This window comes from Hippopotamus amphibius, chromosome 3, assembly GCF_030028045.1.
Source record: "Hippopotamus amphibius kiboko isolate mHipAmp2 chromosome 3, mHipAmp2.hap2, whole genome shotgun sequence".
Classification (NCBI taxonomy): domain Eukaryota; kingdom Metazoa; phylum Chordata; class Mammalia; order Artiodactyla; family Hippopotamidae; genus Hippopotamus; species Hippopotamus amphibius.
This window is the reverse complement of record NC_080188.1, coordinates 42235298-42262960: the sequence shown is the minus strand read 5'-3', so window position 1 is coordinate 42262960 and position 27663 is coordinate 42235298. Positions and strand designations below refer to the sequence as shown.

The 27663-nt window shown below is 34.3% G+C and overlaps 1 protein-coding gene across 5 annotated transcripts in view; it reads left to right on the top strand.

Moving 5' to 3' along the window:
• Positions 1-27152, top strand: part of LOC130849423 (UDP-glucuronosyltransferase 2A1) — a 47418-nt gene extending 20266 nt beyond the window's left edge. For 2 of the 5 annotated variants that reach the window (XM_057728301.1, XM_057728304.1), the window contains 5 exons: positions 14564-14712; positions 17103-17234; positions 20712-20799; positions 21267-21486; positions 25478-27152. In XM_057728301.1, coding sequence (XP_057584284.1) covers positions 14564-14712; positions 17103-17234; positions 20712-20799; positions 21267-21486; positions 25478-25757 — 869 coding nt within the window. In that variant the 3' untranslated portion in view covers positions 25758-27152. Of the gene's footprint in view, positions 1-4246; positions 4971-14563; positions 14713-15901; positions 16039-17102; positions 17235-20711; positions 20800-21266; positions 21487-25477 lie in introns of those variants that run through there. The other 3 variants (XM_057728303.1, XM_057728305.1, XM_057728302.1) reach the window with 3 other exon arrangements.
• The last annotated feature ends 511 nt before the right edge of the window (positions 27153-27663 follow it).

The following is a 27663-nucleotide window of genomic DNA, read 5'->3' as shown; positions in this document are numbered from 1 at the left end:
TGAAAAAGTTTCCAAAATCTGTGACAATTTGACCAATAAACTAAATAATGATAATAATTACATAGAGTCTATAAAAATAAATTTTTGAGTTATAGCAATATAAGTAAATAAATAATTGAATAAGTAGGAAATTCTTTAAATTCTAATTAATAAATTGAGAAGGAATAATTGAATCTTTTAATTGACTGAGTTTTTAACATTAATATTTTATATAACCATAATAAAGTTATCAAAACTAGGAGTTCTTATTAAAACATTGTCAGGTATCCTTCTGGTATTCTTTTGTCTTTCCAATATACAATCCAGGTTTCCCCCTTGCATTTTCTTGTCCAGTCTCCCTACTCTTCAATTTGTGACAGTTCCCATAGTCTTTCTTTGTTTTTTCATTTATGAAGAGTACCAGCTAGTTATTTTTCAGAATATCCCTTGATTTTTATTTCTGGTATTCTCTTGTGATTAGGATGAGATGATGCATTTGGGGTAAGAATACTACAGAAGCAATCTTGTGTTCTTCACAGTGGCATATCAGGTATTACTAGTGACCATATTTTGATCACTTAGTTAAGATGATGTCTGCCAGGATTGTCCCTATTTTGCCCTTTGTAATTAACAAGCATCTTGAAAGGAGATGCTGTGACACCATGCAAATCATGCTAATCATATGTTTGCACATATTTTTACAGTCCTTTACAGTAAAATTTCAATTAATAGTTACAGAAGGAATAATGGAAATAGAAAATCACTATTAGGCAAACCCATAGTAATAATTACGGTAGGGTATACAGAAATCTCTATACTTAATTTGAAATTTTTATGTCTAAAATGATTATTTAAAAATTTAAAATAATTGGAAGATTTGGTTAAAAGAACATAAATGTAGGGCTTAATTGTGCAGTCTGCTTGCATGAAAAATGCACAAGCTTTAAAGAGTGAAAAAAAGACTTGAAAGAGGAGGCACAGAGTAGGCAGAAGCAACTAGATTCAGGTCTTAGTCTATTCTCCATGCCTCTTCACCATTCTACCATATTTCCTATTCCATTTTTTATTCAAAACTTACTTCTACATAAGGTCTTCTGATTTCTCTTTTGGGTCACTGTTTATTGGTGGAGCTGTGCTTAATTTACTTTTCAAGCTATCCATTGACTTTTATATTTCATTTGTTGAATTCTTAATTTCCAGAAATTCACTTCATTTCTTTAGCAAATTTTCACAATTATTCTTTTTAATTTCTTGTTCCTTGCCCATAGTTTCAGACTTTACTTTCATACCTTTAAATATATTGTACAAAATAACTTTATTTTTCATTTCAAACAATAATAATATTTCAAATCATTGTGTTCATATTTCTGGTCTCTGTTGCTTTTGCTGGTTCTCAGTCTGAAGACTAGGTTCCTCATAAAAAGGAGCTGCTTATTTACCTTGAAATTTTATCTGTGGGAATCTTTGAAGCTGGGGTTAAAGTTTCTTCAAAGAGGCTTTTATAGTTTGAACTGGAAGTCCATAAGAAGGCTGACTGTATTAAGAATTCTAAGGGAAGATGTTTTTCATCCATATAATGTCAAGTCAAAAATATCAGTTTTGCTTGCTGTAAACTTCTGTGTAAGGGAATTTGTTTGTAGAAGTGAGGCCATATCTTGAGAATCTAACATTACATGAACATACACAGGGTGTAGGGTCTTGGACAAGTTTTCAGACTTTCCTTCTCCCCACTCCTGCCACTTACTGTGTGTTCAAAGAAATGACAAGTTTAAATATCAGAATTTTTGGGCTTCCTAGGTGGCGCAGTGGTTAAGAATCCGCCTGCCAATGCAGAGGTCACAGGTTCGATCCCAGCTCCAGGAAGATCCCATATGCCGCGGAGCAACTAAGCCCGTGTGCCAAAAAAAATATATATATATATCAGAATTCTTGCTTTAACTTTGTTTATGGATTCTGCTGACTTTCTGGCCAAATCAAAAATGAATTTTAATGGGGCAATTTTATATTTTATCCAGAATTTTTAATGTTGCAGTTTGACATAAGTGAAAATATGCCTATACTTTTAAATTTATGCAAATAAATCCTTCTGCAAAATCTGAGCTCTACCTTAGTTTTCTCATATAATAAAATAACTTAGAAATATTTCTCTACCAAACAACACATGCATGTTGAGGTTAATTTCTGAGCTATATTATATATCTCTGCTTTTTCTTTGACTTTTAACTGTTTATAACATATGAACTTTGTCATAGTGAGTAGATAAATTTATCAGTCTTTTTTTAAAATTACTTCTGGGTTATTTATCCTGAATAAAAGGACTTTCCTCCTTTAACGTTATCTCAATTTTCTTTTAGTGGATTTATGGTTCTGTCTTATCTTCTTGGTTCTGTCCTTTTCTGACTCTCTTTTGGATCCTGCTTTTTACCAATTACTACCACAACTTATGCAAAGCCTAATTATGCAACACAGCACAACTCTCAATCCTTTGTCCTGGATTTATCTTGGCATTTTCTAAGCAAACCTACTCTGGGTTTTCATTTTAACAAAACAGATAAACTCTCAAGAGATCTGAAATATCTCTTTCAAATTATTAAAAATCAACATAATTTTGTAACTGAATATAACCATTGATGTAACTTTACCACACTTCTTAGAACACATATACATTAATATTCTCTTTCACTTCTAAATCATACTTTTCAACCTGCTAAATATACTCTTAAAGACTTAGCTAACTCATAATTCCAGCATTCCCTTCTTCCACCAAGCAGCCCTCTTCATGGGATTTGCCCTTCCTCAATTCATCTCTACCTTCTATGATCCATCTCCCTTATACTTATATGATAGGTATTGGTTAACCGGTTAACTTATTTTCTGCAATAAATCTGTGAGATCATTTTTAATTAGAACTATATTTTACTTGTCTTTTTATGCCCTGTGCATAGGATAGAATCTGGCATACAATAAGTTCTAGAAATTGCTTGTTGAAGCTATGAAATATCAAAGGATTTGGAGAAGTAGAATTGGATTGAAATACGGGTAGATGATTGGACACAAAATCTGTACTTCTAAATTTTACCCCCTCTTGGATTCACAGACATGTCCAATCTTTAACTTACACATTGCAGGTCAAAAAGCTTCCCACAGCTACTCCTTCCTTAGTGTTTCATGATTTTGCTAGTCATTATCGCACTCTGGTTGCTCAAAATATAAACCAAGCACTTCCTTGTTAACAACTAGTCACTTTTCATTTCTCATCAGTCATTGAGACTTTCATTCTATGCTCTCCACTCACAAATCAATATTATATTCTCCCTGATACGCTCATCAAATCTTGCTTTCCTAATATTTAACTTTAACCACTTATATATTCTTTATTCTCTACAATTGAAATCCTATTTAAATGCCAGAATAGTTCTATTAAAGGATATATATGATCATTTTCTGAACCTGATTTGAAAATTTGAGTAGACTTTTTTTTATGGAGATTGAAACTGAACCCAGAGTATATCATTCAAGGCTCTTCAAAATGTCTCAATTTAACTAATATTTTCTTTTTCTGCACACTTCTTCTGTGTTAGCCTCTGCTCCATAAATACTGAACTATTAACTATATATTTAAATGACCATGAGTTACATATCATTCATCTTTTCTCCTTTTCTTCTATTCACCTTCAGAATTTTTCTCCTGTAATCTTTGCTTCTGGGCTCAGCTGAAATGTCCCCTCCATCTTGAAGCTTTGTCTGATTTTCTTCACATTAGAGTGACAGCATTTTCTGAGGCCCTGAAATGCTGTACCTTGTACAGTATTTAGTATATTCATCCTATATTATGTGACATATGTGTTTTATCCACTTACTAGCATGTGATCAACCTTATGACAAGACCTTCATCTTTATTAATCATCATGTTCCATAAGATACATCATACAATTTACTAGACTTACTTAAATGGATTCTTATATCATACTTTAAAATCATCCATTAAAAATATCATTTTTTCTATTTTAACATATTTAAGACAAACTCCTAGAATGCTGCAATCATTTCCTCCAAAATACATAAATATTTCATATCTCCTCCTGAACAAATATCATATAGTACTGTGCCCAGTTAACAACACAGGCAAAGTTCTCTGCATTTAGTAAGTGCCATTTCCTAACTCCAGAAATTAATTTTTAACTTGATCTATGTCTAAATTGCCACTTCACTTCTGTGCTCAGCAAATATTCAACCTTGCAGAGCAGTGTGTGAAGGAGCTGCTGTCATGGTGTCTGAGAAATGGGTTTCAGCAATTTTATTGCTGCAGCTCTGCTACACTGGCTGTGGATTCTGTGAGAAGATCCTGGTATGGCCCTGTGACATGAGCCACTGGCTCAATCTAAAGATTATTCTGGAGAAACTCACGGAAAGGGGCCACGAAGTAACTGTGTTGGTGCCTTCACAAAATTTCATCATTGACCACAACAAGCCTTCCTCACTGAACTTTGAAGTGATGCCTGCGTCACAGGACAGAGAGACTGCTGAAAATGTACTAAATGAATTTTTAGACCTATCTGTTAATGTCATGCCATCATTGTCACCCTGGCAATCAGCAAAAAAACTGCAAGAATTTTTTCTTCAAATAAGTGGAAATTTAAAACTTCAGTGTGAGAGTGTCGTCTACAACCAGTCAGTCATGAAGAAACTCCAGGAAGCCAACTATAATGTTATGATTATAGACCCTGTGATGCCCTGTGGAGAGCTGATTGCTGAGTTTCTGAGAGTCCCCTTCGTATACACACTAAGGCTCTCCTTGGGTAGCACAATGGAGAAATACTGTGGGAAACTTCCAGTTCCACCTTCCTATGTGCCTGTTGCCATGGCAGGACTAATAGACAAAATGACCTTTCTGGAAAGGGTAAAAAATTTAATACTTTCCATTTTCTTTGACTTCTGGCTCCAACAATATGACACTCAGCTTTGGGACCAGTTTTACAGTGAAGCATTAGGTAAGAGACTCTGCTCCTCATTCTAAAGTAGTTATCAGAAAAAGCTAAGGAGGTTTAAGAAAAGTCTAGGAAGATGAAAGGAATATATTTTTAAAACTTTCACTTCCACATAAAACTCTACAACTGATAGCAATGAACTGTTATTCAATAACTAATTGGGAAGGGGAGGCAAGACACATCTTGCTATGGTTACTCTTTCTTTACAGTCATCTATTTTGTAGGATATTTTTTGGTTATTTTTTGGCTGCATTGGGTCTTGCTGCATGCAGGATTTCTCTAGTTGAGTTGAGCAGGGACTACCCTTTCTTGTGGTAAGTGGGCTTCTCATTGCAGTGACTTCTCTTGTTGTGCAGCATGGGCTGTAGGAGCACGAGCTTCAGTAGTTGTAGCATGTGGGCTCAGTAGTTGTGGCGCATGGGCTTAGTTGCTCTGTGGCATGTGGGATCTTCCTGGCCAGGGCTCGAATCCATGTCCCCTGCATTTGGCAGGTGGATTCTTAACCACTGTACCACCAGGGAAGTCCCAAGATACTTCAATACTTAAAAGATTGTTAACAAACAAAACGAAATATAAAACACACTAATAAATGTCAATCCAATGGAAGATGTATTTTTTGTAAGATGCAGGATATCACAAATAAGTCTAGTACACTGAGTTTTCATAGAGGAGGATGTTTGACTTCTTATTGGTAGAGTGGAATGTTTGTTGAAAAAGGAAAATAATCTCCTTGCCTGATTCCACTAATAAACTGAAACCTGAAACAATGGGATTAAATTCGGTATATAATTACTTAGTCTGAATTTTGCTCTACAAATTTTGAAAATCATGAATTATTAGATTTAAAATTTATACCATTCTCCTGTTGGACCAGAGTACTTTCTATTCCCAACTCTCTCATAAATTTGGGATGAAACTTCAGTAAGTCCTATGTGAACTGCTTTATCATTGTTGGTAATACTGAAAAATTTCCTAGTCTGATTTTTACTCCTTGGGGGAGTATAATACAGAAACTTGGAAACCTGAAAGAGTTTATACCTTGAGGTGTTTAAAACAGCATATTTTCACTTCACTAGTTATATACATTCTATTTTTAATTGCTTGCCTTTTCTAATAAAGAATGATTTTGCTTTACAATTTTCACATACCTAGCTTTATCTGATTCCAACAGTTGGGGCTGTCTTTGACTCCAAATATTTTTTTTGTTGAAGTAGAGTTGATTTACAATGTTGTGTCAATTTCTGTTGTTACAGCAAAATGATTCAGTTATACATATGTATACATTCTTTTTTATATTCTTTTCCATTTATGGTTTATCTCAGGATATTGAATATAGTTCTCTGTACTATACAGTAGGACCTTGTTGTTTATCCATTCTATATATAATAGTGTACATCTGCTAACCCAGAACTCCCACTGTAGTCCTCCGCCACCTCTCTCCCCCTTGGCAACCACAAGTCTGTTCTCTATATCTGTGAATCTGTTTCTGTTTCATAGATAAGTTCATTTGTGTCATATTTTAGATTCCACATATAAGTAATATTATATGGTATTTGTCTTTCTCTTTCTGACTTACTTCACTTAGTATGGTAATCTCTAGTTCCATCTTCTTTTATTGCAAGTACTGTCATTGGTTGTCATTGCTGTACTCTCTCATGTTCTTTAGTAAGCAATTCTGAATGCACTATGAGTATAATTTCATTCTTGATGTCCTGATAAAAATAACTAATACAAATTACTAAAAAATTTGAATGGAACAAAAGTATATATAATGAATGATAATTAGCTTCATGTTTCTCCTACATAAGCACTGTCAACTTTTCTTGTCTTTACATCAAGATATTGTCTATGTATTATTAAACATAAATGCATATTTTTTCTTTTTTTACCAGTAGGAATGATGATTAAATATTCATGCTTACCTATTTTTTCACTTAATATAGATTTGACATCTTTCCGTGCATTTTAAAATCTACATTATTCTTTATTTAGTAATATTCATATGAATGGATGTAACAAATTATTGAACTGGTCTAGTGTGAAAGCTATACTTCAGTTGTCCAGCTCTGGTGTTACCAAAAAAACCCAAAAACTGTTGCCCTAAACTTTACTACTTATATCTCTGCCACAATGCCCTCTAAAATTTTTGAACTATTTAACCTTCATCTTCAGAGCTTTTCTTAGGTGGCCAGCAATTATTCCACTGTCTTAAGGGCTGTTTATCTTATTGATCTCTAACTGGCCTGCAATTTTAGGGAATTGAAAGCCTTTTTTTCTACAATATGCATTACAAACACCTTTTTAAGGCCATCAATTGACAGGAATTTTAAACTAATTTACATCAGCATAAAAATATTTTATATATATTTTAAAATATTACACATGTAGCTTCAGATTTTAGAAAATATCATACCAATAAAACATGAAGAATGTAAGTATACAGTTGAAAGAAATAATAAAATAAACCTCTGTGTGCCCTATAAGCAAGGTAAGAAATAGATAGTTGCCAGTTCCTTAGAAACACACTTCTTCCAGTAAAAAACACAAGCCTGATTTTGGTGAACATTTTCTTGGAAATTTTATGTCTACCGTTATATGTGATTTCCTCAACACTCTATTGTTTAGTTTTTTAAAATATTATACAAGCATAGATGTGCTACTTATGCTCAGTACTCAAAGATTCAACCATGTGTGTGTTTTTTTTTAAAGCCCTATAGATAGTATTCTGTTGTGTGACTATATCATGACATTCTGTGGATGGACAAGTACTACTTACAATTTTTTAATATAATGTTGTTATTATGAACATTCTTATATATGTCCTTTGTTGTAATAGAAGAGCAATAGTATCTATAGGATGTAAGCTGTATATATATATATATATATTTTTTTTTTTTTCCCCTAACTAGGAAATTTCAGACTTTTCTCAAAAAATTATACTCCAACCAAGACTACACAAAATTTTACCTTAACCAACACAGCATTTTACTCCTTGTACCACATCGTTACTTAGCATATCATTGAATGACTTTTATTAGCAGTCATCAGCAACTGTGGCCATGTTCTAATTTTATAATCCCCCAAAGAAATGATTTTTTTTAAGTTTTGTCAGTGTGATAGGTCTGAAGTTGTACCTTAGGTTTTATGCAGATTTCCTTGACCATTAATGAGATTGAGTAACTTTTCATATTTTATGGGCTGTTTTATTTATTTTTCAGTGAATATCCTTCTCATGTCTTTTGCCCTTTTCTAATGGGTTTGCTTGTGTTTTCATTATTGATTCAATAAATACCTTGTATATTCTAGATATCCTTTGTTAGTTTCATGTATCGCAGACAGTTTCTTGGCAGTTTACGATGTGCTTCTCATTCTGCTAATTATCATATGAAGACTTCAGGTTTTAAATTTAATGGAATCAAATTAATTAACCAGTTTCTTTGTGCACTTGAGGAAATCCTTTCTTACACTGAGGGTATAAAGATTTCCTTTTATATTGTCTTCAAAGAAGCTATGGTTTTGCTTTTCTTTTGAAGATTTTAATCTACTTAGTAATTTATTTTTGTGTATTTTGTAGGTTGGGCTCAATTTATTTTCTTTTTACCTTTCTTCCTTTGCTGTTCCTCCTTCTTCTACCTTTCCTGCCTCCTTCCCTCTCTACCTCTCTTCTCTCCTTTCTTTCTTCCTACCCTTGCCCAGGGATAAGGAGCTGTGCCATTACTATTTATTCAAGGCTTCTTTTCCCTACTTATCTGCAATGCTTGCTTTCTCATTTGGAAATTTCACTACCTAAGTGGTTTTGCTACTGTTCATTATCTTTCTTTCTTGTATTAGTTCTTTTTTCTAGCTTTATTAAGACATAATTGTCATACAACATTGTGTAAGTTTAAAGTGCACAACATGATGACTTGATACACACAGAAGTATAGCAAAATGTTTACTACAACGATGTTAGCACATCCATCATCCCACCTATTTACTTTTTTGTGTGTGAACATTTATTACCTACTCTTTTAGCAGATTTCAAGAATATAATACAGTATTGTTAAGCAGAGTCATCATGAATATTAAATCTCCAGAACTTATTCATCTTATAAATGAAAGTTTGTACCCTCTGACCAACATCTCCTTAAGTTCCCCCCACCCCAGCCCTGACAATCACCAATCTAGTCTCTGTTTCTTTAAGTTCGACTTTTCTTTTTTTTAAGATTCCATATTTCAGTGAGATCATACAGTATTTTTCTCTTTCTGACTTATTTCACTTGTAATGTTTCATTCGTTTTGTCACAAATGGCAAGATTTTCTTCTTTTTCATGGATGAATAACATTCCATTATGTGTATATACCACATCCTCTTTACCCACCCTTCCAAAAGTAGACTTATGGACTGTGGCTGGGAGGGGCTGGAACTGAGTGTAGAGCCCTTTTCAGGATCTCTGAGAGCACAGACAGGAGTGTCTCCTACTGGGTCCCTGGGCAGCAGATTTGCTAATGGACAGTAGCTGTGATGGGGTTGCAGCTAAGTAGGAAGCTCTTCAAGATCTGTGGGGACACAGCCTTGAGTGTCTTTTACTGGGTCCTCATGTTAGCAGGATTGTTTGCAGACTATGGCTAGAAAGGTCTGGAGCCAAGTATAGGGCCCTTTCAGAATCTCTAGGTTGCAGATCAGAGTGTCTCCCTCTGGGACCCTGAACCCTTATGACTGCTGACAGACCGTGGCTGTGAGGAGGCTGGAGTTAGGTATAGGACCCTTTCAGCATCTCTTGGGGTGCAGACAGGACTGCCTCCTTCCTGGTTGCAGTACCAGCAGGGTTACTTGAGGAATGTGGCTGGGAGGGACTATAGCTCAGTTACGAGGCCCTTTCAGAATCTACAGTCTGACTAAGTTTGGCAAACTAGCCTCCAGGGATCCCACAGGGGCTCAAGCCAGTTCATGGGCCACTTCAGGGTCCACAGCTTAGACCGAGGACTATATGTTTATTATCAACATGCAGGGGCCATGACTCCTCTTGGGTTCCCTGGCATATGGTGCTGGTGACAGGAAAAAAGAGAAACAGGCCATAGCTGAGTTCTCAGAAGTACAGAGCTTTATTCCATGCCTGTAGCCAGGATCATACTCTGAGGGTCAGTCAGCTGGTAGCAAGCTTGTCTTCTCGAAAGGTCTTTGTCTTGGACTGCACCCAGATTTCATAGTTTCCTATCTGGACCCCAAAGCTCCCACGAAGGCACATTTGTCTATGGATAAGTGCCAAGTCATTGTTGAGGAGGGGATACATGAAGGACATCTTATTTGGTCATCCTGCTCAAAATACCTGGAAGGGTAATACCCTCTCCCCTTGTGTCTCTTCTAGAGTACCTTGATTATCCTTAGCTCTTTGCTCTTCTATTATGGAGTTTAAAAATTAAGTGTAAAATTCTATAAAAATTATCAAGTTTCATGATTTTGAGATTTTAATGAGAATTATAGGGAATCTGTAGATTGACTTGGAAAGAATGGACATCTTTATGAATTTTGATTTTCCTATCAATGAACATGACAGCTCTATTTTTCTTTAGTGGGTTTCAATAACACTTTATAATTCTAATCATACCTAATTTATACAACTCTGACACAATTATTCAAAACTTATAAGTTGAAGTGTATATTTTAGTTGCATATTCTTTTATTCACATGCAGAAATTGCAGTTGCCTTTTCATACTTTTTGCATCCATTGAAATTTTCAGACTTATATTTATTCTAATAACATACCTGCATATTCTTTTGGAATATACAGAGAGTTTCAGCTTATCTGAACAGACACTCAAGAGCAGAGACTCAGGATTGGAAATCACCACAGGAACCAGTGCCTGGGTAAGAAGACCTGAACTGTAATAGGTGAATTGCTGGAGGTTCAGTGTGGACAAATCTGAGAGTTAAAAATTCAGTGGAACCCAGTCATAGAGGGGTCCCCACAGTATTGTGAGATTTACTTCCAGGAGCTCAACCAATTTCCATAGTAAATATCAAAGAAAAATCCCTTGCTTCTAGTTAGGGGAGGGGAAAAGGAATCATGTTGAAAGAAGTCAAAGCACTCTGTTCTTCCTAACACGGTCTGTCCTCAGAGTAAACTAGTTAACCAGCGCACAATGTGCTGGGGCATTGCCAGAGCCTAACTGACTGGGGGAAGGAAAATACTCAACTCCAGGCCCCTCTCGACTATCACATGGAAAAGGAATATACTCAACTCCAGACCATCCTGCCCCATATAAAGTGGGAGAAAAAATTGAGAAATAGTTGTGAAGACCCCAGAGGCATAGACTCAGTAAAATACTGAGACCAATTTAGGACTATAGAATGCTTCTCTCCCCACAATTCACCACCACATTTAAAAAGTCAATTTACATAGTGTCTTTTACCCAGCACATCATATCTGGCTATCAAGAAAAAATTACAAGGCATACCAAAAGGCAAAAACACATTTTGAGTAGACAGAAAAATCATCAGAACCAGAAATGGCAAGAATGTTGTAATTATCAAAATGAGGATTTAAAACAACTCTGATTAATATGCTAAAGGCTCTAGTGGATAAAGTGGACAGCATGTAAGAAAAGATGAACTGTGTAAACAGAGAGATGCAAATCATAAGAAAAACCAAAAAAGAAGAGGTAAAAACATGTAAGAGAAATGAATTCAAAGATGAAATTATCCTAATTCTTTCTAGACACTTTCAGAGGATAGAAGTTGAGGGACTAATTTCTAACTCATGAGAATTTCTGTTCTATGAGGATAGCATTACCTAGATGTCAAAACCAGACAAAGACATTGCAAGGGAAGAAAGCTACAGATCAATATTTCTCATACACATAGATGCAAAAGTCCTCAATAAAATGTTAGAAAATCCTGCTCTGTAAAATACAACATCAACAGAATGAAAAGACAAGGAACAGGCTGGGAGACAATATTTGCAAAAGACAGGTCTGATAAAGAACTGTTTATCCAAAATGTTTTTAAAAAACACTTAAAACTCCACAAGAAGAAATCATGAAACCTGATTAAATAGTGGCCCAAAGACAATAACAGATACAATACAAAGAAGATATAGAGTTGGCAAATAAGCATATAAAAAGATGCTCCAAGTCAATTGTTTTGAGGGAATTACAAATTAAAATAATAATGAGATACCACTATACACCTCTTAGAATGGGCAAAATATAGAACACTGACAACACCAAAATCTGGAAAGTTGTAGAACAGGAACTCTGCTTATTGCTGGTGGAAATGTAAAATGGTACACCCACCTGGGAAACACTTTGGTGATTTCTTATAAAAGTAAACATACTCTTACCATACTGTCACACTCCTTGGTATTTACCCAAAGGAGTTGAAAACTTATGTTCACAGAAAAACATGCACATAGATGTTTATAGAAGTTTTATTCATAATTGTCAAAACTTGGAAGCAACCCAGTGGCAGATCCAAACAAAGGAATATTATTCAGCCCTAAAAGATGAGTTATCAAGCCACGAAAAGATGTGGAACCATGGAATAACCTTAAGAACATAATATTAAGGAAAAAATTCAAACTGAAAAATCTACATACTGTATGATTCAAACTCTGACCTTCTGGAAAAGGCAAAACTATGGAGACAACAAAAAAATCAATGGTTGCCGGGGGGAGGATGGGGGTGGGAGATTAACAGGCAGGGCACAAAAGAATTTTGGGGCAGTGACAAGACTTTGTATGATACCGTAATGATTGATACATGTCTTTATTATTTGTCCAAAAGCACAGAATTTATAATACTAGGAGTTAATTATAATGTAAACCACAGACTTTGGGTGGTTATAATGTTTCAACTTAGGCTCTTCAGTTGTAACAAATGTACCATTCTGTTGGGGGATGTTGATAACAGGGGAGTCTATGCATGTGTGAAGACAAGGATACATGGGAAATGCCTCCACTTCCCCTTCAATTTTGCTGTGATCCAAGGATTACTCTAAAAAAAATAAAGTATTAATTTTTAAGAGTGATATGGTAATTATGCATGTTAGTTTTCTTACATGCCTTTGAAAGAAACTAATAACCTAAGGAGCCTAGAAAAGTTATCTCTAGATTGCTATCTACAGCTTGCATGACTTACCACTGAGAGATTGGATACATGGTAATTCAAATTTAACGGCCATTTATCAATTATTTATATAATTCTCCACTGTGTTCATAACTTATTTTGTGCAAAAATAAAATTATAGGAAAAAGATTGGTGGTAAACTTTAATTCCAAATTTTTGTTTTACAAGTCCTCAGCATAATGTTTAGAATGTCTTATGAAATTATTTAACAACTTTTGTGTACTTTTGCTCAATTTTGTTTTCACATTTGATTGGCTTTGTATTTCATAGTGGGCATAACTGCTTCAAATATAGAATTTTAGCTTATACTTTAAGCTAGATCTTTCTTAAAATGTAGTCTACAGGTTTGCACAATAATTTCACCTAAGGACTTAGTAATCAAGGTAGGATGTCATACACATGGAACAAGACATGTAAAGAACAATAACATATTGGTGGGGAAACTGAAGCAGTCTAATCTCTGGCAATTGCAAGCTGAGTGTCCTTGGAAATCGCTTCTTTATTATCAAATTAAATCATTGCCTACGTAACTTCAGACACACAGCCGAACACTACAAAGAAGTAACAATTCTAAACAGAGGCTATCCAGTCTGGGGTATATCTGATCACCAATTTTGAATAGAATCCTTAAGAAAGGAACATTCTCATTTGAATTTTTATTTACTTAGATGCAAAGCACGTTTTATGTGTATATGAATGACTGACTTGGTAATTTGCAAATACTCATTCTTCTCCAAAAATTTCCTAAAATGAATACTTAGAATCTGTCCCTTTCAAAAAACATCATTTAAAGGTAACACTAAAAGAAGTGTGTGATGTTAATAGTGTATGCATTTGTACTTTACATTCCAAAGGGGATTGTATTAGGTATAAATTACTCAGGGATTTCCTACTGAGAAAATAATGGCAAATCAATGAAGTGATAAGATTTGACTTAGCAAGATAAGGTAAAATGATATTGGTGGGATCTGTTAACAAGCCGAAAGGTAGAAATATAGTCCTGACTGGAAATTAGAAAACCATGGAGAGTTAATTTGGTGTAAATGTGATGGGGCTAATCTGTCATCTGTCATTTAATTGGAGAGAAACAGTATTAAATCCATCAGTACTTGGTTAAAAGTTTTGATTGAATTCATTTCCTGAAAGAACTTATTTTTGTAAAAGAATTTTGTTTTATTTGATTTTACTGAATTAATTTTTATTTTACATATTACTGTTCTTTCACTACCCATTCTTTCTCCCTCTTCCCACCTTCCATCCTTCTCTCTCTTCCTTCCTATCTTCTTTCCTTTCTTCCTTCCCTCCCTTCCTCCCTCCTTCATTATTACTTTAAATTCCCTTTCCTTTTAACATCTAGAAGTGATAAGTAATTTAGAGGAACTAGATTAATTTTTTTGCTTAATAGCACATGAGAAAATTATTGGTGCAATTTTTCCCCAGCAAATATAAATGCTAATAACTTCCAACCAACTTTCTTCATTTTCTCCAGGAAGACCCACTACCTTATGTGAGACTATGGGGAAAGCAGAAATTTGGCTAATCAGGACATATTGGGATTTTGAATTTCCTCGTCCATACTTACCTAACTTTGAGTTTGTAGGAGGATTGCACTGTAAACCTGCCAAACCATTACCGAAGGTAAGTCTATTTATAGTGGAGGGCTTTTTGGTACCTTATGATAAAATCCTGATTTTCCTTGAAAGCTTACAGGGTCAACAATAGAGTTATGCTGCCGGATATCTTTAGTTTGCTACTCCAAATCTATTTTCAAAATCATAGGGGTCTCTTATGAATGATATTACTTATTTTTTTTTTACTTTACTTCGATATTTAAGCAGAAGAATGAAGTCTTCCAAGTGACATATTAAAATATCAGTGTGTCCACAGTGTAGATATTGGATTGAAGAACAGGAAGCTGGAGCCTTGGAAATCACTAAGGAGACTGTTGTCGTCTTCCTCGCAAGCACGATCTAGTTATGAACAGGGATGTTTACTATGATCGCTTGAGTGATAAAGATGCTTTCATGAGCCAGGAAATAGTTGGTTGAAAAAAGTTTTTTGAGATGGCAATGATGAGTTCAATTTCAAATTCATTTTAAGAAGTTAAAGGAATTTTCAGGTGGAGACTTCTAGAAATCATCTGGTTAATGCAAGGTTGCAGTCTCAGCAGAGAGCATTAGAAAGAAATTGGGAGTCATCCACATATAGTAGAAATCATAAAGTTGAGAAACCCAGACGCTGAATTGGTTCTTTATGACCATGATATCAGGGTTTTTTTGGAGTGAAAAAGGAAATCATATACCCATATTCCAATGTTATCAAAGACTAAATATGGACTGCCAGAAATATTGGAAGAAAATATTGAGAAATAAAAGAGAATAATAGGTAAGCATAGTACATATATTGCATTTAACTATCTTTATCAATAGGCAATAAAGAGACATATTCATTTGCTTGTGTTGTAGGTAAACGAGCATAACCTCTGTAGAAGATAGTGGGTTAAATGATGTTCCCAGGAGAGTTCTTGATTTCTGCTTAGGGTAAGATGGATATTGAAATTTAAAAAAATTCATTTCAAGATTCTGAATATGCTTTTCATACCGAGTCATAGCTGAAAACAAGCTCTACTGAGTGTTATTACTGGAGATAATAAACCAATATCTAAAATAAAGGTACAGAAAGAGACAGGACATATTCCATGGCTCACTAGGTAATACCTTGCCATACTATTGTGTTTATCCTTCCACCCCCACTTTTCACATGCAGACAGTTTCACAAAAATGACTCAGGCATATTTCACAAGAGGGGAAAATTATTCCATTCCAAACCCAATTATTAATGTAGATATTTGGGCAATATGAATACCAGTCATATCTTATATCTCTGGTGAAAGAATTATGCCAGTCACTGGATACACAGAATAGAAAAGCAATGAGAGTTAAATCAAGAATCCAAATCAAACAGGTAAGTGTGTAAGTCTTAATATACCTGTGTGTGTATGTGCCTGCATGTGTGTGTGTGTGTCTGCGTGTTTAATGTTTTTTATTCAATCACCATCTTCTGTGGAGTTGAATCAAAATAGTAAAATACCAATTACCAGGACATCGGATATTCTCTTAACAGTAACTAAGCTAAAAATAGCAGTCTACTTTAATTTATGGCATTGTCCTGCTGGTAATTTTACTAGCCTTAAACTGAGAAACATCAGTGATTACAAGGTGACCACAAATAATTGCAAAGAGATAACACATCTCTAGAAGGTGACATTCACATAGATTATGTGAAAGACCTCAATCACAGACTTTGATGTGCCCCATTTGCACAACTATAAATGATGATCAAGAGAATTTTATTTGCAGAGAAATGCATATTTTACTTCAGTGCTAAGGCTCAAATTTTGGGCATGCAGTTAGTGTCACACTCTTGTGGGAAGGCAGAGAAACACTGTCTCGTAAGTGTTATCATGATTGTAGCAGGAATTTAACTGCATTATCATCTGTTCAAATATATTACTATACACACCGTTTCTTAAAACATCTTTTTTAGCCCTATTAATCAGGGAACTAATAAACATGAGAAGAATATCCTCAATGCCTAACAGGAATTTAGATCAAGTTATTCATAATTTATTGGCTGTAACTTGGCATGCTAAAAATTTTAATAGCCTAGTTCAGAACCCTTCTTTAGGCTTCCTTCCAAGGAATATTTTACAAGTTTGCAAACAACACTCTTGGTTCATAAAATTAAGCCTTGGGAGTAATAGTTCCATGTACCATGAAGACATCTGCCTCTTAGCACTATTCATTTTGTGTAATGCTTTGATTCCATGTCTTTATGTGTAATCACTCACTATATATTTTAGCCATAGTTTTCAGATATTCATTTCCCCTTAAAGAGACTAGATAATTCCATGTGGCAGAAGACAGAATCAGTCTAGCAATGTCCCTAACACTATTTGGAAGTGTAGGAGAGGCTTTTTCCCCCTGTGGTCTTGCACTTGTGTAATAGAGGTAATTTTATCTCTGCAGGAAATGGAAGAATTTGTCCAAAGTTCAGGTGAAGATGGCATCGTGGTGTTTTCTCTGGGCTCAATGGTCAAAAACCTCACAGAAGAAAAAGCCAATCTCATAGCCTCAGCCCTTGCCCAGATTCCACAGAAGGTTAGTACAAACGCCAGTCCTGGGAGCAGCCACTGTGCCAGCTGGAGTGTGTGTGGCTAATATTACTCTTTCCAGATGAAACTTGTAACTCGTCACAAACTGAGCAGAACTGGCACCACCTTTAAGTAAAAATGTCTCAAAACATTAAAATGTATTTCAGGCACATTTCACCATTTACCTACTGAGGCTTCACATGACTACGAAAATACATCTTTTTATGAAGTCATTTATTTTCAGTGAAATAGAGGTGAAAATGTTAAGATTCTAATACATTTTTACTCTTTGAAACCTTATGACTTGCACTGACTTTTCCTAAAAGTTCACAAGTGTGTCAGCTCCAAGGTCCAGGAAAAGAGAGATTTCACGTAGAGTAGAGGGGAATCATGCACAAAAATACACTTTATATCTCTAGGCTTTATTAGGACTCAATTAAAGTGTAGTTGGTTTAGAAATAGAAGCCTAATCTTTCTAAATTTTCTACAGTTAAAACAATTAAAAATCCTAATGTGATTACCAGTGTGTATTTTCTAATTTATGACACTCAATTAACTTTAATTTTGTTAATTCTAGATTTTTACTCTTTATATACTTCCAGTCACAAAATACCCTGTCTCTATATTTTCACATTAAAGTATATAAAACTCTATAATTGTTAAGTGTACTAATTAGGCCTGTTAAAATTCTGGATTTTTATTTTTAAACTTTTCTGTTAAAGAGTTTGCCACCTATTAGTATTTAATCTGAAATTCATCATACAGAGTTCCCAAAAGAAGAAAATTATGTAACAAAATGTTAGCATCCTAACAAGATATTTCATTAAATAATGGAGTGTAAACAAATCCTCCATCTCATCCCCACTCAAAAACAAGAAAGAGAGAGAGAAAGGGAGAGAGAGGAAGGAAGGGAGGGAGGGGGAGGGAGGGGAGAAAGACAACAAATCATCCAAAAAGCAGACAAAAAAAATTTAAAGCTAATTACAAGAATGAGTCAAAAATTATCCACACTTCGGTTCTATTAAAACTTCTGTTGGCCACAGTCTTATCAGCACTTTCCGTTCAAGGCTACTGTCTCCCCAGTCACTGCTGTGCAGGTGTGAATGTGTTACACCAGTTCATTTGTAACTGCAGTGCAAGCAAAAATGGATGCCCCACTTGTGATATGAGCAAAAGAAGAGCAGCGTGCAGTGATTCGTTTTTTGTGGTCTGAGGCGGTACCTGGTGCCGTTATTTATCAAAGACTTTGTGCACAGTATGGAGAAAGTGTTTTGTTGCAAAGAAGTGTATATGAATGGATAGGGAAGTTCAAGGAAGGTTGTACAAGTGTTAGCCACCAAGAAGAAGCCAGACGCCCGTCCACATGCACAGCTGATGATGACATTAAGTGTACACGTGAAATGATTCTGTCAAATAAACAAGTGGCAGTGAATCATGTGGCAAATCATTTGCAAATCAGCCATAGCTCTGCCTATGAAATAATCCATGAGAGACAGGTTTCAAAAAGTTTGTGCTGAAGCTTAAACTTTGGGTTAAACACAGAGGACTGCTATCCAAGGGCATTGTGATCTTACATGGCAATGCACATCTGCACACTTCTGCCCACACTGTTGACACTCTGCAAAAACTTCGTTTTGAGATGTTAAAGCATCCTCCCTATAGTCCTGATCTTGGTCCATCGGGCTTTCACCTGTTTGGTCCCTAGAAAGTAGTCCTACGAGGATGAAGATTCACTTCTGATGAAGAATTAAAGACAGCGGTGCATTCGTGGCTCGCAGATCAGCCTAAAACATTTTTTAATGAGGGAATATGAAAGCTTGTTGACAGATTGGACAAAATGTATTGAAAAGCAAGGAGATTATGTTGAAAAATGATGTATTTGTCTTTCCTAAAAGTTAATTAAAATAAATTTTACAGCCAGAGTATGGATAATTTTTGACTCATCCTCGTATATTTTTGGAAAACATTACATTTGACACTTAAGAGCTACGATGGCCTCATGACAAGTAAATTTACATAGTATTCATGTTTGTTTTTATGCTTTTTAACCCTCACATTCTGCCTAAACTAGTCCTATTTATTTTCTATTTCTTCACTCACAATCTCACTTCCAAAAGCTTTTAAGTGATAATGCTATATTTAATAGACATTTAGTACAAGCCCTTTCAAAAATAGTGAAGGGAAACCGTTTTACCTTATCTCTCAAACGTTTGCAAACTACCTCTTTTATATGTTCCTCTCAAGGATCACAGAAAGGAGGATGGGCTATGAAAGGACGGGTTTGTGCGCCACCTGTTGGCCATTGAGGGCAGAGCAGGATGCTCAGAACTCAGAATTTGGAGAAGGACATGCGCAACCCCTCACCCCCCTGCCCCCCCGCAAGGATAAATCACTCAATATGTCAATGTCCCAGACTCTTTACTTATGGCACCAGTGATGCTCTGCTTCAGCCATCGCTGCTTTCTTGCCTGGGACGTGCCTCACCCATTGGAACCATAACCTACGGAACAAGAGTCAGTCTTTGAGGCTACCTGAAAAATCCCCTGTATCCTGTCCCTAGAAAAGAGCTGCCTGTTTCCACTGGATCTTCAGCCTGTTAGGCACAGAGGACTACAGCTCTCCTTAGAATAAAGTCTTCCTTGATAAACTACCATGCATACTGGATCATAATCACAAATAACTGAAAAAGAAGATGAAAGTGAAAAATATTTGGACTTGTCTACATTTGTGAACTGAGGCCCAGAATTGATTCTAAGAAAGCAGGAGCTGTCTGAAGCTGTGGAATACAGCTGTCATGCCTTGGAGCTTGTCAGGGAGGGAATCAAACTATGCTTCTCTCTAATTTAGCAATTCCTCTCAAAATATAAAGAAATGAGGAAGAACATTATGCTCATGACCTTCTCTAGGCAATTGTATTTTATGCACAAGAAAGTAATCTGCACTCACACCAGCTATAAAATATCTGAAAACAAAATAATGTTATAGATTTAAACTATGATATATCTTGAATATCCAAAAAATTATCTAGAACACGATCTATGTTTCTTAAATTAAAAAAAAAACTTCCAAATTATAATTCTAATTTATCTTTTCAGAACATCAAGTCATATTTGCTATTTTCAGATTTTGGTATACTTTTTCTGGAAAAACTTTCTTCACAATATTCTTTCGTTTATGACTTAAAAGTTAACTGCTGTAATAGACATACATGAACATCAGTTGTTTGAACTTTTTATAAACTTCTGTTTACTTCATGTAACACCTCAACACAGGCTTTCAAATAGCTAAAAAAAAAGAAAGAAAGAAAAGAAAAGAAAAACAAAACTAGGGTGTTCATTCAAACAAAAGAATATTTGAAATCTTTGTTTTCAAATATTCTTGGACTTTGAAATATTGGCCTATATGATTTCTAAATAACTCTACAGCATTAAAATGTTTTAATTTTGTGTTTTTACTTGTAAAATTAAAGCACTGTCTTCCACAGGTTTTATGGAGATACAAAGGAAAGAATCCGGTCACATTAGGTGCCAATACTCAGCTCTATGATTGGTTACCACAGAATGATCTTCTTGGTAAGTCCAAGGAAAAAAAGCTGTACAGTTGGATGATGGACAAGTAGCTGTTTAACAGCAAGTAAATTCAATACACATTTTAAATATTTAAATATCCAAACTTTACTTGCAGTTTTAGAGCAGATATAATTAAAGAATTGGCCATTAGTTTTATAGATTGATGCTTCCTCTGGTTCACAAAAGAGAATCTTCAGTTAAGACTCTCATCACTCTTCAAGTTTCAATCTCAGTTCACATATTATCTCCTCTGTAAGTCTTTCTAGACAATGCAGAGGGAATTAATTCCATCTTTTTCAGGGATCACGATTTTCTGAGATAGCAATTCCCCATCTTCTTGGCTTTTGTAGAAAATACTGCCTTCTTCATTGAGTTATCCAGTAGTTTTTTCACCATGTCTCTCTGAAATTCTTTTAATATATTATGTATCATGAAATCCTCACCCACTTCTCAACCAATTCCCAAACTAGGTCATCCCAAAGCAAAAGCTTTTATCACTCATGGTGGAACCAATGGGATCTATGAAGCTATCTACCATGGGGTGCCTATGGTGGGAGTTCCCATGTTTGCTGATCAGCCTGACAACATTGCTCACATGAAGGCCAAAGGAGCAGCTGTGGAGGTGAACATAAACACAATGACAAGTGCAGACTTGCTCAATGCCTTGAGAACAGTCATTAATGAGCCTTCGTAAGTACTACTACTTTTAAAGTAGTATTAATTATGTTACCCATCACACTCAAAAATGTTGTGTTTCATGCATTTCTGACTAGTGTATTTTCAAATAATTATAACATGACCATTTAAAAACCATTTTATTATTTCATTTCCCAAATTGCTGAAGCAACTGTCTGAAATTGAAAAAGAAAACAAAGATTCAAATATTCTTTTGTTTTTTCAAAATAAATAATGTTAGTGATTACATAAATTCTTAGATATTTTTCTGGATAATCTGCTTATTTTATAAATAAATATGCATGTTTATTTAAATATTATAACCATTCAGTAAGTACAAAAATGGAAGTTATAATTCACCCAATATTGACGATTCAAAAATAATCATTGCTAACACTGAGGGTATATCATTAATCAGTATATGCATGTATACAGGGAGGAGTAGAGTAGTTAATAATTTTATAAATATCAATTGATACTATATATGGATTTTTAAACAAAATTTTAAATTTATCTGATTTGGCTAAATTTATAAACCATATTTATAAACTATATAAACTTTAGATACATATCATTATATCTTAATTTTTTTTCTCTGAAAGATCTCACCAAGGTTAAGAATTAATATACGTATACATAGTGTTAATTTTAGTGGCTAAAATTAAAACATATTGTTTTAATTTTGAGATGAAAGATTTTAAGTTTACTTCCATGAAGTTGGAAGTAATCTCATTTCTAATAGATATTACTTAAAATTTTAATTTGTCAATACTTAAGGCACTTATTTTCCTCACAGTAATTTAATCTTTTTACATATTCTGAAAGAATCAATGTTCACCATTGAATCAGAGATTCTTTACTTCAAAATATTTTGAATCCATTCTTAACTGAATATATCATTTGGAATTTTCCTTCATTAAAGACTCATGGACTCCCTGAAATAATGGTTAACAATATTTGCTCACTGCCTTGATAGGAGAATGACACCCATCTGAATATAACATACCTAGTTCTCCTTTCCTTTCCTTCTGAACTGTGCAGTGTTACTCATGATCTTCTAGCTTTAAATGCTGCTGTAGAGTGTTGAGGACTTTCTGATCAGTATTAATTTTTAAGAGTTTCATGTTCATCCTGCAAATAGATATTATTTTTTAAACTCAGAAACAAATATGACATATCCTTATAATTTGTTTTCTATGTTTTCCTGGGATTATAGCGTGTCCTTTTAACACTGTTAATCTAGAATGAAAATTATTCAGTTTTTCTTTTCAGAAATTAATTTTTGTTTGTTGTATCTTTTATTTCCATTTTTTAATCTCTATTTTAGGGACATCAGGTTTTAATGTTTCCTATGTTCAAATATTTGAGTTTGTTTTCTTTCTCTATTATTTTCTCATTGTGCTAATCATTTTTTACTTTTCTTAATTCACTGATTCCCTCAAATAGTCGATAAATTAGTAAATTCACTTTTTCATGAACATTGTTTGCTGTTTGTAATTTTTTTATTAATCTTTTAAAGTGCTATTTTTAACAACTAATTTCAATAGTTCACCTATGTCTTTTATTACCTCCTCTTGTTTCATAATCTTATCTTTGAGCTCTTATTCATAGCTCTCACATTCTTACTCTACTTAAACTCTCTTCTTCCCTTGAAATATGTATTATGCCTAATTACATTCTAAGTCTGTCATTTTTATGTTTTCCCCCAATATTGTGTAAGTTGTTGTCAAGTCATGTTTTTCATCTTGCTTTCAGTATTTGCTCCAAATTTGTATAGATACCTTATTTTAAAATTTGTTTCCAGATTATCTCAGACTCAATTATTTTTGTTCAGAGGCAAAACTTGAAGGATAGCTATAACATTCCATTCACATTACTGAAACCTGCAATTCAGGAGGTAGGAGAGAAGGTAAACTTGAACGGAATTTTGTGCAGCTTTTTTTTAGTGAAACTGTTCTGTGAAAAACCATCTCTTAAAGCCCTAGCCGCAAGGTTTTCTAGACAAAGTGGTCAATGTATTCATTTCTGAAAGGGAAGACACTCAATATTTGCCTTGAATGCATCCTAAAAAGTCAGCCCTGGTGGTACATCTTCCCCTCCCACCCACATTCCAGTCAAAAGATTTTTGTTGAGGCATATTCAAATCATAATTTTCAGATTATTAGAGGTATCATCGGGAGCTGGAAAGGGAGGTTAGGAGCTTCAGCAAGGTTTACCATGTTCTTTTATTTCTCTTAAATGATGACCTTGATGTCCAATCTATTAGGCTATTACCAAGTTGTTAATTGCTGATAATTTGATTCATTTTACTAAATATCAGAGTAGGTAAATGCTGTAATTTTTAAAAGTTTTACTTCATTTTATAGAAGGGTTACTAAATTTTCTGGTTGATTTGAAAACTATTGATGTGAAAATATCTAAAATTATTTATTTAAAAAATACCTTAACATTAATCCTAAACTTAATTCCAAGTCTGAAATTATCTGAGAACAAAAGTGTTTAGTGTAAAGTGTATATATAATGTATTTATATTCCATTTTCTTATTTCTTAAAGGAATTAAAGAACACAAAAAATACATTTAAATACATAAACCATAGAAATTTCAAGTACTCATAATATTTTAACATAACAGTCATAAAAAATAGTGTACAATAAAGATTAAATAATTATCTTAATGAACATAGTCATGTTTTGTCCTACCTCATTTGTAGGAAAGCTTACTTTCTTTTTATTTGGATTCACATGTACAAGTCTATCTGTCAAGTATATGCATATTTCAAATTTTAAATCTGTGTCTATAGATGGAGAAAACTTTGAATAAAAATATGATTTGGACAGTTGGTCTCTTATCCCCACTGTAGTTTGCTTAAAATGTATTAGGATGAAGTTTATGCAATTACTCTTTTGGTCCTACCTTATATTTCAATCCAAATTGAAAGAAAGTATGAAAACACAACAGAAACAAAAATAACAAAAAGAGAGAGTATGACTATTCTTCCTCACTGTGCACACACACACAAAACAAACAAACAAAAAAACCACGCGAGTAAACTCCCCCTTGCTGCTGGATGTTGTGTACCATGTTCACCGGTGAATGATGATTACATTTCTTCTTCTCTGACCCCAAAAGTGTTCAACTTGCACCAGGACATCTCTTCACATCTTTACCTTCTGTCATCTTCATGTCTCCAGGTTGGAACTTTTATTTCTAACACAAAACCAAAGGTAAACATACTAATTCTGGCTTAACCACCAAGAAATCTCAAGTGAAGACAGAACTTGCCTTTTGAAGACATACCTATATCCATTGTTGTTTGAGAGATTATTGGAGTTAACTAGTGCTACTGCGATGCCACACTGATTTTGGGCTTTATCCTACTGAGATATTTCTATTTACATTAAAAACTCAAAATCCATGCCTTTGTCATTTCTAAAATTATGCTATTATCTTCATCCAGTCCTGACACTGCCAATATATAGACACTGTCCTTTGCATCACAAAGTGTGCAATGGAGGAATTATCACAGTGTCAATATCTCAGACATTGCAAAAATGGCTCACTAATGTTGACTATCAGTTTCCTGCATCTGTCATCATTAGTTAGCCTGACATTAGAGGCCACGCTTATGGACTCTCTAATGGGTATTTTCTCTCAATATAGGGTTATTCACAGTCTTGGTCTGGAACAATCCTGGAAACTATAATTCACACAATACCAAAATTCCTTCTTGGAAAAATGAGGCTATACATTTACAACTGACTTACTCCATCTTTTTTATATGTTTGCATTTTACCACATTCTGCTAAGAATATATTTCTTCCACACCCCTCTTTCACAACTCTTTAACATGCTATGCAACCATGTTACAGTTCATGTTACAGCAAGAATTAAAATGTTTTTCTCAACATACCTATGGCTTTTGGCTTGCATAGCATATATCATGTAGCCTATACTTACCTTTAATTAAAACAAAGCTCTATAATTTCTATGTTTTTGCCTACCAGCTATAAAGAGAATGCTATGAAGTTATCAAGAATTCACCATGATCAGCCTGTAAAGCCCCTGGACCGAGCAGTCTTCTGGATTGAGTTTGTCATGCGCCACAAAGGAGCCAAGCACCTGAGGCCAGCTGCCCACGACCTCACCTGGTTCCAGTACCACTCCTTGGATGTGATTGGGTTCTTGCTGGCCTGTGTGGCAACTGCTGTATTCTTGGTCACAAAATGCTGTTTGTTTTCTTGTCAAAAATTTGGTAAAACAGGAAAGAAGAAAAAGAGAGAATAGATCTTTCTAAGTTTGGTAAAGTCTTGTATGGGCAATTCTGTTCATTCCAGCCACAATGACCTTAATGAAAACATGACATCTTCATATTGTTTTCAAAATTCCCATTGCTCTCTATTTTAAAGTAAAGTCTAGAATTTAACAATAGCATTAACTGGTGGGCATGTCCCATTCTTCCTTTGTCTTTTCCAGCTGGCTTTACACTCTTCCTCAAACATTCCTGACAAAGGTACACTAATAAATAATTTAATGTTTATTCTATTCATTATATCAATTTTTTCTTTATTTTTAATCTTAAGTCATATGCTGACTGACAATATGCTAAATCCTGGGGAACACGCAAAATGTAAGCCAAAGTTGATAGATACAGGGAACACAGAGAATAAGATTCACAGTTCCTCTAGGATATACAAAGTAGGAAACCATCATAGGAGACCATTATTAGAAGAGTAATGATTTCACTTGTCATAAAAATAAGTCTTTCTGCTTTCCCAGTGTTACTGGGGTCAGAGCATGAATTGACAATAAGTGTGATGGTGCTTCACACCAGGAAAGATCTACAAATTCCCATTAAACCATAGATAATCATATGTACATTCCTGCCTTTAGTCAGCAAGTATTCTTGTGTGCCCTTTAGTGCAAGAAGCTGAGCACAGCCTGCAAACAAGAGATCAACTGAATCACTGATTTTTTTCTCAGTGACAGAGAATGTCAGTAGTATATACGTTAAGGGGGAATAGATAATTTTTAGAAAAAATAACAAGAAAATAGGAAAAATTTTTAATAATTTTATGAAAATGTTAATTTATAGTACAATTGATAATATTGAAGTTAAATGTCAATTCATTATATTTAAAAATCATTAATGCTCATAATCTATAATTGCTATTTATAATCAAGGTGTAGTCTTCTGTCAAAAAACAAATATTCACTTGAAAGATGCAATTATTATATTAGTTTTTAGTCTCTATCTTCTACAAATTTAAATTCATCAATTAATTGTTATGCCAAAGATGTAAGATGTTAGCAGACCTATTCAACCAAGGATATGTTGTAGTAAATACATATCAATGCAAAGCACTAAAGAGAAATGTTTATATTGGATTCAGCTTTGCATTAATTTAATAAATAGATTAAAGATTTTACTTTCTTTACCCATTATAAACTTAATGATATGTCTAACTAAAGTTTTAATCTCAGTATTTGATATATAATCGAAGAAGTAAATAACATCCATTGTCTTACTGAACTTTTTGAAATTCTTATCTATTTCAATATGGTATATCAAAAATTACTTCCAATCTAAAAATAATTGTATCACTGGAAACATATAAGTATTTCCTCTTGAATGTGTACATTACTGAAAATGCAAATAAATTCTACAAATTCTTTTGTGAAGGCTGAAGATGTATTTGTTAAATGTTATCTTTCTGAAAAGGTGATTCATACTGATACATTTTGACTTTTACAATTATGTTTTAAGAAGAGATATTTATGTGCGCTCTATGCTCAACTTATTTTTGGTAATTAGAACATAGCGAATAGCTAAGATCTAATGAGAATTGGGCTGGCCATCCTTGGCCCTGAACACTACCTAAGTGCAGGCACCCATTTGGCTTCTGAGACTGGATACCTGTTACATACAAGACTTACTTCAGCACCATAGTTGCTGCTCACCTGATTTCTCCCTTTCTGTCCTCTGATTATCTACAGGTTTCTTTCTTTGCCTGAGAATCATCGAAAGTCACCTGGCAAAAATTTCTGGGTGATACCACTGTATTAGTTACAGTAACTGCAGCATATATTTGGATTTTTTTAAAAAAAGGTTAAGAACGGACTTTCCTTAGCAGTCATTCATAAAACTGTTCATTCTAGGAAACTCTCATTGGTAAATGCAGAAACCAAGTCC